The 11,349-nt window shown below is 44.5% G+C and overlaps 1 protein-coding gene across 1 annotated transcript in view; it reads left to right on the top strand.

The window, feature by feature from the left end:
- LOC110309748 (guanylate cyclase soluble subunit beta-2) overlaps positions 1 to 11,349 on the top strand; it is a 66,320-nt gene that overhangs the window by 22,816 nt on the left and 32,155 nt on the right. The window contains exons 4-5 of the mRNA XM_021182478.2: positions 767 to 861; positions 10,290 to 10,450. Coding sequence (XP_021038137.1) covers positions 767 to 861; positions 10,290 to 10,450 — 256 coding nt within the window. The remainder of the gene's footprint in view (positions 1 to 766; positions 862 to 10,289; positions 10,451 to 11,349) is intronic.

The raw sequence follows: 11,349 nt of genomic DNA, 5'->3' as shown, positions 1-11,349 counted from the left end.
AGAGAGACAGAGACAGAAAGAGCGCCTTGGCCTGTCTGTAAGTGAACCCCTGCATGTGTGGAGGTGAGCCCCCAAATGACTTGCATTCATATTCCATAATGCATGTCCTCTCTGTGTCTCCCAGCACTTGCTGTCTCAAGTCCTGATCTCCCTGATATGTCTCCAGCTGTCACTTTTCCGTCTCCCTTCTTAAAAGAACTTCTGCTATCTCATTTAAAATGTCAATTTGTTTATATTTTTTAAAGTAAAACATTGGCAAGAGTACTGGTTTCCCAAAGCAGTTTGAAAGATTGGGTCCCAGTGTGCAGTGGCTGTGTTGACTGCTCCATGCAGGGTTGTAGCTGGAAGCCTTAGCAGTCAGTGTGTCTGCCACCCCAGCAACATGCAGCATGTATACAAACTCAGAAAGATTTGACACTACAGTATTATCAGGCTAGCCTTCAGGAAAGAAGAGGCCGAGTGACCTGGACAGAGGACAGCAGGAGGTCCTCTCAGAGGCAGGGACAGTCACAGTCACACAGATCATCCTCCAAAGGGCCCAAGAATCACATCATCTCCTTTAGGGCCTTCCTCTGCAATTATGGAAATCTATCATAAATTAGGGTCTTGCCTGTTGTGTTCTGGTTCATAGGACCCCCTGTGGTACAAATGGAGAGACCACCTCAACAAAGTGGAGAGTATCAATCAATAAGTGGAGAGTATGCATTGCAGGCAGGGATTGATCTCCAGTGACTGAGTGCTCACCTGCACTTGACGTATCTTTCAGGGCTTCTGCAGAAGTGCAAGATGTCTTCATGACCTACACCGTGTATGATGACACCATCACCATTAAGCTCATCCAAGAAGCCTGCAAGGCTCTGGGTAAGACAAAAAGGCTTGTTTGGGCTTCTTAAGGTTGCTAGAAAAGCAAAAAGGTCACAGCTAATTCTCCTCATTCACGGTTGCTCTGCTATGAAGTTGCTGCAGACAATGAAGAATATTGATATTTTGGCTCCTAGGGGAAATAGCTCAGTTCATGAGTCTGTAGTCACAGTCTTTGACAAGCAATCAATGTGTAATGTCATTTTTGTGGGCTGCTGTTTAAACACACACACACACGATTCATTGACATTGGCTCAGCCATTAAGAGTGCATAATGCTCTTTCTAAGGAACCGAGTTCAGTGTCCACATCCAGGGACTCATAACTCCAGTGTTGGGGGGTCTAACACCAGTGCCCGTATGTATTCTAACACCATGTTTTGGCCTCCTCATACAATGACCTCATAGTTCATAGCCACACATGGATACACATACACACATAATTAAAATAAAATACCAAGACACTGTATTCACAACCATTTACATTATAACATTATGTCTTAAAAAGCTAATAAGCTGGAAAAAAACAAACATTCGCTACAAGTCAGCACATCACAGCGTTCTTGTGCCCAGGGATGCACTTGGCAGTACACCCGAGGAACACTTTAAGCAATGGAATCACCAACAAAAATCAGAAAATGGTGAGCAGGGACTGTAGTGAGATTATGTGCTCCTGAGAACTGAAATAAACACAGAGCACATCGCCTTGCTTATCTTTCCTAGAGACTTGTAAAAGGAAGGGTTTGCTTGGCTTACAGACCCCAGTCCATCATTGAGGGAAGACAAGGCAAGAAATCAAGCAGGGTAGGAATCTAGAGACAGGAACTGGTGAACAGAACTGCCCTTGAACTCCTGGTGACCCTCCTGGGTTAGCCTCCGAAGTACTAAGATTATAGGCAGTAGCCATCATATCCAGCTTAATGGAACTGTGAATAAAACCTCAGAAGATGCCATGACAATGTCTAATATCTTCTACGCTAATCTAAAACCATGAAAGAACAAAAATAATTTAAAATGCACGATTGTGGTGTGAAATACCCTTTCCCAAGTCACACAGCCACATTTTTGCCTTTTTTTAAAAGATTATTTACCAATTTTAAATTTCTAAATATTTAAATTGTTTAGGGTTTTATCATTTCCAACCTATCTCCTCTCCAACCATTCCTGTATCCCTCCCAATTCCTCTTAAATTCATGGCTCCTTCTTTAATTATTATATATACCCCATTAAATCCATTTAGTCTTGCTCATGAAAGCATGCTTAGGGCTGACCACTTGGAATCAGATGACCTAGCAGAGAGCTTGACCCCAGAGAATCAGGTTATCTCTCTCAGCAGCCAGATTGCCTGCCACTCTTCATCAAGGTGTGGAGTCTTCTGAAATTTCTCCCATCCACATTAGCAGATCAATTGATGCTGCCATTCCACAGGTGTTGTTTAGATAGCCATACTGTTGAGCTTTCCCTGGCATATTCAGAAAGCACTGTCTCAAAGCAGATGTTCTATCTCTGGCTTAGACTCTTTGAGATGTTTGCTGAGCCTTGGATGTTGAGATTGCATTGTAGACACATCAAGTGTCTACACCCCAACACCCCATGCAAAGCCCCCACACCCCTTCTAGAGACAATTCTACAGCTCTGAGATTCCAATGGAGGTGAGTGGTCTCTGGGCAAAATCAATCATTTGCAACCATTTGCAATTGCTCCCTCTCTCCTCTACGTAGTCACATTCTCTCTGGAAAAGACAAGGAATGCTAGGTGAGAAGTGTGTGGTGAGAGGTGACCATTGACTGTCTGAGAAGCTGGAGTCTGACAGAGCTTACACTAGTATAGGGCTGGGCAGAATGCTGAAGTTAAGCTGTCTTGTTAAGTTTAATTTGTGGGGTTCTGGCAAGGAGGCAACAGCCTCTGATCTGTTCCCTATTCTCTGCTAAAGGGAACATTCCAGAGCTTAAGAGGCAGCCTCAGTTCTATCCTATCAGCTGTCTGACTTTAACTAGAATTTCCTTGAGAGGAGCGTCTTCTCCTCAGCAATGAACAATACCTCAGGAGGCTCTGGGGAGGACTCAGTTAAAGCACAAAGCAAGGGTAAGCCTTGAAGCAGCATGAGGTAGAGTAGCCTCAGCAAATGTGACTGAATGTTCTTGAACCTGAAAGAAAGGCGGCTACATTGCTATGTATGAATCACTATGTATGAATGAATTTCCTTAAAATTTGAGATGGGCTTTGCTGCTCACTTCAAATGGCTGTGGATAAAATTAATAATAATGCTCTGAGTCCTTTGGTCAGTGGTCAGTAAACTGTCTGCAATGGAGCTTAGAGGCCAAACCTGGGACCCTATCTGGTTTGTAAATAAAGTTTTATTGAAACATAGCCATGCCCATTTGTTTTTGCGGTGTCTGCCTTTTGTGGTATATTGTTAAAATTGAGTTGGCCCAATGGAACCCATACAGATTGTGATGCTTAAAGTATTCCACAAGTACCTTTTAGAGAAAACGTCTGTCATTTCATAGTCCAGAGAATGGGTCACCAACAAATAGCTTGTTTTTGAAGGCTCTCTCTCTCTCTCTCTCTCTCTCTCTCTCTCTCTCTCTCTCTCTCTCTGTCTACCATTTTGAACTAAGAGCTTCTGTGGACTGAATTGTGTTATGACAAAATTCATGTCTTTAGGTGTTGGCTGCCAGGGTGCTGGTAGTTGGAAAAATAACTAGGTTTAGATGTAAAGTGTTCCACTAAGAATTGACACTAGAGGCTCACCCTGTCTCTTCTTCCACATGCGGGCAGAGCAGGTTCTGTGGTTAAAGGCACGCCTGTGCTGTGCTCTTACCCAGTGCCCTCAGAGACAAAGACTAATGAGTATCTAGATCTTCAGCATGACGTAGAGCATTTGCCCTGTGAATTTGGTAACTACACTGCAGATAACAGCCTGTGCGGTTTTTGGGGACGATGCTTGTAGACCACTTGGCCCATGAATTTTTTGTAATGATGCTGTACAATACTCTTCAATGTGGCAGCAGTTTCAGGGGGAGATGCTGTCACACACCTGTCCTGGCCCTGTTTCCAACCCAAACAACACATTTAGAGGCAGCAACAAGTTTGTAGGCCTGTGAGGGGACAGGACTATGTCAGACATTTTTTTTATTTTTATTTTTGTGATTTCTAGAAAATCCATTGGTCCTATTTCAAAAGAAAGGTAACCGTGACAGGTACATTACACAAATAGAACATTGGGATCATGAATTTCAATACACAGGGGGTTGGGGGAGCAAACTTCTTCCTGTACAAAGGTGAGCACTTGAATACAGACCCCTAAAGCTTTAGTAAAGGCTGGCATGGCCACATGAGGCTATAACCCCAGTGCTGGGAGGTTGAGACAGTCAGATCCTAGGGCCTCACTGACAAGCCTATCTGGCCTGACCAAAGAGGTCCAGGTTTAGTGAGAGACCTCTGGCCCTCACACACATGGGTGCATGTACCTTCAGATACATGCATACCTGTTGCTGAACCCAAATAACTCTACAGAAATTGTCCCTGCAATGGAGGAATGTTCCTTGCTTCCTGCTCCACTGTTCTGGGCTCCCAAATGAAAGACACACACACAGACACAGACACACACACACACACACACACACCCTTATATTCTAATATGCCCAAAACATCTCAATGATTGGGCCACTTCTAAACCTTTACATGGCCAATACACCAACACACTCTGCTCCAATATTCCTGAGTTATAACTTACTAAAACCTATATTCCATCTTGGTTGTCCCAGACCCAGACCTGCAGCTCTCCTGGGCCACCATCCCCGATTTTTTTTGGGGGGGGGTGAGACAGGGTTTTTCTTTATAGCCCTGGCTGTCCTGTAACTCACTTTGTAGACCAGGCTGGCCTCGAACTCAGAAATCTGCCTGCCTCTGCCTCCCGAGTGCTGGAATTAAAGGAGTACGCCTGACTCGCCTTCCCCAATTTTTACACGATGGCTATGCTCTCTCTTCTGCACTTCCAAGACCTGGTATATCCTTCCTCCCAGGCATGGAGGTTAGCTCCTTCCTTGGTCCCTTGCCTGGACATCTAAAAGTCCCTCCTCTGTCTCTTGCCCAATCAATGGCCTCTGGCAACTTTATTTACCAATCAAAACCAACTGGGGGCAGGGACCTCAGCATCTTGCGGATGTGTGCAATTTTGGGGATCCAATTAACTTATTACAAGCATTAGACCAACTCCACAACACATACCCCTACTCCTTCTCCCTCTCTGTCTCTCCTTTTCTCCCTCTTCCTCCCTCTCTCTCTCCCCCTTTTCCTCTCCAAAAACAAACACAAGTGATTGAAATCATGGTGTTGTTGGGAAGCTTGCAATTTCTCTGTATTTGCACAACTGCCATGAGTCAGTGAGAGGGAGGCCCAGCCAGGACATGCATTTTCACATTTAATAAATTATGCTGGTCAGTTGAGACTGGCTCCATCCTTTGGCAGAGAGAAAAACATGTTTCATCACCAAGAAGCTGGTGCTGTGCCTTCCAAGTGGTCTCTAGGAAGTCATTCCCCTCCCTGTTTAAAGTGAGTTTTGGGACTCTTCCACAATTCTGTGAACTGCATAACTCTGCTTTCTAATTAGCATAATCAAGATGGGACCAGATGGCAGGTTGAGCATTGGACAAGTAATTGTTCTGTGTAAGACTAAGTGCCTACTTAGGTTATTAGTACATAGTTATTAGTGACCTGAAGTAAAGACACCCAAAACAGCTCCCACCAGGCACTTGGCACAGCTGTGCCTGTCTAGACATTGCCTGCTAAGAAGTCCAGAGTAAAATGCATTTCAACAGTGAGCCATCAGCAAATGTCAACAGCCCTTCCCCAAACTTACTTCAAAATAAGAGTACCAACAGGAAACCTAAGATTAAAAATGTACAAAGCCAGAAGCCAGTCATGCAGGCTAGGATACACAGCCAACAGTAAATGGAGACCTAAACAAGGGTCTCAATATCCCAAGACCAGTGCAGAACCTCTCAGGCTGGAGGACACATTGACACTGGCCCAGTGTGCACTTTGGGAGTCAGACAGAGGTGGGCTGGCCTTCAGCTTTATGTCTCATAAGGATGAGCCTAGTGTCATCCTCTTTGGTAAAATAGCAGTGACACCTGTGATATCAGAGATTGTCCTAGAGATCAAATGAAATAATGAAGCAAAGTGGGTACTTGGCAGAATAGATTCTTCTTCTCCACCTCCACCTATCATCTACCTATCCATCCTCTATCAATCGCGTACCTACCATCTATCTAATAATCCTCTATCTATCTATCTATCTATCATTCTATCTATCCATCATCAATCATCTATCATCTGACAATCATCTATCTGTCTGTCTATCTATCATTCTATCTATCTATCTATCTATCTATCTATCTATCTGTTTCTATGTCATCTATCTAGCTATTATTGATCTCTCCTTTACTATCTAGTTATCTATTATCCTATGATGGCCTTCATGGTCTTATGTCATATCTTTGTGTGTGTATGAATGTGGTGTATGTGTGCACTGTATGTGAGAATGTCTTGCTCTATCTTTCTCTGTCTTCTTTTTTGTGTCTTTTTAATGTTTTACATTCATTTATTTATATTAAGTGTGTGACCCTGCCATGACTTGTGTGTTAAGGGGTCAGAGGACAACTTATGGGCGTCTGTTCTTTCCTTCCTCCATGCAGATCCTTACCAAACTCGGGTGATGGGTTCTTGGCAAGTACCTTTACCCAGTGCACTGCCTTGCCTACTCATGCTTAATTCTTTTAAAGACAGGGTCTTCCAGTGAACCTTGAGCTAGACTGGTGACCAGTAAGCCCCAGTGACTCCTGTCTCTGCCCTCCACAATGTGTGTGTATGTGTGTGTGTGTGTTTCTTCTCTTATATTAGAAATTGAACCTCAATCATCTCACTTGTTAGACAAATGCTCTATTACTGAGTTATATTCTAAGCTCTCTAGTTTTTATTTTGTGATAAGGTCTCACTATAGGTTACCTAGGGTGGCTGTGAACTAGCTTTGTGTTTGAAGTCCACTTGATCCCTGAACTGGTGATCCTCCTGCCTCAGTCCCCTGAATAGCTGAGATTACTTCCTGAATATTAATTTGCATTTGTTTTCTTTCTCGGCATTCTCCTCTATCCTTATTTACACACATGAAACTGCAAGGTGATTCACAGCTCTGGAGCTATTCATAGAGTCCAGCCCCCTACTCTTCACAACTCTTGTCTAGACCCCATTCCCCCTGGGGTCTCTTAGGTAACTAATCTCAAAAGCCCCCAGTTTATACTGTTGGTGTTTAATTTGTACAGATAAAGCCCTCCCTTTTTAAAACTTTGCCTCTCATAGCCAAGGATGCAAAAATTCAGATACTAGAGATTTTGTTTGTTTGCACTGGCAAATAATATTTTAAAGGTGATGTGTTTCTGGCTCTCTCTCTTCCCATTTTCCATCTGTCTCTGGTCTCCTGTGAATCTGCGGGCACTTAGAATCCTAAATTCACAGAGGTGAAACTGTATACAAAAGTATGACAGCTGTTGATTTAAAAAAGAGGCCTTTGTCCCCTCTCAGACAGGCATTCTGCACTAGGAATCCCAGAAGCAGCTCAAGGCCAGCACATATGGCAGCTTCTCACCAAAGCCCAGGTTGTGGTTTAAGGAAGTTAGCCTCAGATGGATGTCCTGTCCTGTTAACAGTGCCAAGCACCCAGAGGCAAAATTGCTAGAACCGAAACAGCCAACACTGTGGGTTTCTGCTACCCCAGGTTTTCAGCTTTAAGTCAAAGGAACAGGTCCCCAGGGAGAAGGAGAGGGAGCAAGTCACAGTTCCTGGCAGGTGACAGGATGCACCTGCATAGAGCACCAGGCTGCACACTGCATAGGCCAGCTGTTCCATCTCAGCTTGAATGAGCTGAATTCATGCAACAGGGAGGGGTTGGAGAAAACAGAAACTAACAGTCCCACACCTGTCTGCATACTTCCCCGGGTTGGAAAAGACCCAAATAGAATGTATTTCAGTTCACTTAGGAGTGAGCAGGTGGCTCCTGAATTCTGGCATAGACAAGTTTGTTGTCAGATGGAAGGGACAAAAGAGACAATTCACACAGGCCCTGGTTTTCTCCCACCCTTCCATCCATACCTTTGTCTAGACTCAGAAGACCTAGCTAGTAGTCTTGGCAAAATATGTTTGATTTATCTGTGCAAGATTCCAGAAGAATTATCTTCCCAGAGATCTGGCTATGAACAGAGAGCTGCAAGGAACCTGCTATTCTGACGTGTGTGTGTGTGTGTGTGTGTGTGTGTGTGTGTGTGTGTGCACCTGTACATGCACATATTATTAGGGATTGAGCCAAGGGGGCTCATGTGTGTTAAGTGTCCCTCTACCACTGAGCTATATCTCTATCCTTTTTATTTTCCACTTTCAGATAGGTACTTACTAGATTGTTCAGGCCAGCCTTGAATTGACTCTATAGCTCAGATGTGCCAAAAGTTTGTGATTCTCCTGCCTTGGCCTCCTGAGTAGCTTATAGCTACATACAGGCTCGCACCATAAGGCTTTCCTGTTCTGAGCATGTTAAGTGAGCAAAGACTTGGAAATAAGAACCGCTCTGCATTCCTGGCAGTCTGTAGTACTCTTCATGGAAGTGCTCTGCTGAGCAGGACCCTCCTCACTGTGAGCTCCAGGTCCATCGGGAGAAACAGAGTCCTCAAAGGATACAGTCAGGAACTATGGCTCCAATAGGACTCCCAGGGATGCTCTTCAGCTCCACCAGGAGTCAGAACCCTGCCCTAAGTAAGTGAATGTTCTCAGGGATCTCCATGCTGGCCATACCAGTGAAGTCTTCATTCTCTGTCCACAATGACAGCGAGAGCAGCCTGTACCTTGTTGGGCTGCGGGATGTGGTGCAGAGGACATGGGATTCAGTCAGAGTCTCCAACTAACAAAGAGATACACTAACAGGATCATCTATTCCCAAGATCCTAGCATACTCTGAGAAGAGTAACTGATTATATAACATTGCTGGGATACAATCTGTCCCCATCATGAGATGGGAAATAGGGAGACTGGGCCATGCTCCTGTAAGGGTCTATGATTGCCAGAAGAATGATACCCTAGATTCGAATAGTTTGTAAATGCAAAGAGTGGTTTGTTTGTTTCTGCAGGTCCAGCGTGTTGGTGTCTACCATCTACAAAGATGGAGAGACCCCGAAGTGCACTCGCAGGCCAGATTTAAAGTACATTAGGGGAATTTTGGAGAGGTCTATCTTTTAGGGACATTCCAGAACCATTGCTGGGATCTGGGGGGGTTGGAAACTGTTGACTGTTGCTGAGGAAGTCTGGAAACTGCTGCTGACCCATTATCTTTGCCTCAGGCCAGGTGGTGGGGCAGCTTCTGAAGCCAGGGCTTGCCCAGTTCTTGGAAAGAGATTTGGGCCTAGTCTCCTGAACTGCCAGTTTGAAGCCTGTTATGGAGTCAGCCTAGCCTGTCCTCAGTCTACCTACTGTAGCTCTACTTCAGGAATGCATCCGGCACTTACTTTGTTATCTAGCAACAAGACAAGACAAAAAAAACAACAACAAACAAAACAAAACAAAAATCGAGGTAGGCCTCGGTTGCTGTTCACAAGAATTCTCTGAGAGGAAGACAGAAATGCAACACTCAGGGAGATCCCAGTCAAGGTGTCCTGGAGATAGGGAAATTCTCATGGAGAATGTCAGGTGAAAACAGCCCTGAAGGGAGGAAGACAGGGGCTTGGTGAAGCTGAGAGGGAAGGGGGTGAACAGCACAGCTGTGTGCTCTTTTCTTATGGGTGAATTTTGAGCAGAATCACTTTGCACTGAAGTGCTAGTCAGTTCTCAGAAGCAGCCCTTAATTCCACAACAGCCTGTTGTTTGAAGGTGTGTAAAGTGATAGGAGATCTAGCCCTGAGTTAATCTGGCTCGGGATCAGTGGTCAAAGAAGTGTTATCTCTACAGCTCTCTCTTGGGCCACTGGGAAATATCTCTCTTAGATGTGACAGAGAAAGGAGGGATTCACGGCTTAGATGCTCCATAGCTTTTTATGATGCCATGTTACACTGAGGTGATTCCTGTCGTGTCACTGATGAGGAAAGTGAAGAATTAGAAGGTCAGCAAGAGCCGGGCGTGGTGGCGCACGCCTTTAATCCCAGCACTCGGGAGGCAGAGGCAGGCGGATTTCTGAGTTCGAGGCCAGCCTGGTCTACAAAGTAAGCTCCAGGACAGCCAGAGCTATAAAGAGAAACCCTGTCTCGAAAAACCAAAAAAAAAAAAAAAAAAAAAGAAGGTCAGCAAGTATCTCATTGGTGGAATTTGAGCATTTGTATATGACTAAAAGCCACCCAAGCCATATCAACACCTTCTAGGAGTCTGACTCAGTGGGGTATGTATTCCACAGATGTATCCATGGAAGCCATTCTGAAGCTCTTTGGCGAATACTTCTTTAAGTTCTGTAAGATGTCCGGCTATGACAGGATGCTACGGACACTTGGAGGAAATCTCACAGAGTTTATTGAAAATCTAGATGCCCTCCACAGTTACCTGGCACTGTCCTATCAGGTAAGGCCATCTGGGCTTTATCTTGGTGGTCCTAGAAGTCAAAAATAGCAAGCTCTCCCCAGTGTCTCCTGCAGAGGAGCTGCACAACCTGTGGTCACTGGCATCAGTGGGCCCAGGAGCTCTCTTAGGGGAAAAGAGGAGAATAAATTCCCACTGGCTTCCTTTATAAATGGGCTGACAAAAAGTCAGAGTTCTAGCCTTGGGGTGGTGGGGGAGGGGAACACGTCTGAAGGATAGATGCAGACGTGAAATAAATCTGAGAAGCCAAACGCAATGGGAGCAAGGACTGAAAGGCAGGTTGTGATGGATCTTCACATCTCTCTTCAGGTCTCCTGGCCTGGGTAGAGCTGATACCATCTTATGCAACCAGATTAGGGTTGGTAAAGTACTAAGGGGCAAAAAACATGGCAGGGCCAAGAGCCAGAGCTGGAAGCCATCCAACACTGCTTAACAAATGGGGTGATGGACTGAGGTGTTAGGAGACTGAATCCCAACCAGGATATGTCCTTCTGGAGTTCATGCCTTGCTGGTCTTGGTAGAAGTTACTGAAAATTCAAATGCCTAGACTTTGTTCTTAGACATCAAAATGCTTTACTGCAAAAAAAGAAAAAAAAATCTTGGTCAGTTATTGGATGCCTTATTTTTCCATAGGATAAATAATAGTTTATTAACTTATGTAAAACAGTTCATTCTTATGGCCCTTTATAACTGACCAAGATCTTTCTTTTTTTTTTGATTTTTAATATTTTTATTACATATTTTCCTCAATTACATTTCCAATGCTATCCCAAAAGTCCCCCATAGCGCCCCCACTTCCCTACCCACCCATTCCCATTCTTTTGGCCCTGGCATTCCCCTATATTGGGGCATATAAAGTTTGCAAGTCCAATGGGCCTCTC

This window comes from Mus caroli, chromosome 14, assembly GCF_900094665.2.
Source record: "Mus caroli chromosome 14, CAROLI_EIJ_v1.1, whole genome shotgun sequence".
Classification (NCBI taxonomy): Eukaryota; Metazoa; Chordata; class Mammalia; order Rodentia; family Muridae; genus Mus; species Mus caroli.
The sequence above is the reverse complement of the archived record's forward strand: the minus strand, read 5'-3'. Positions and strand labels throughout refer to the sequence as shown.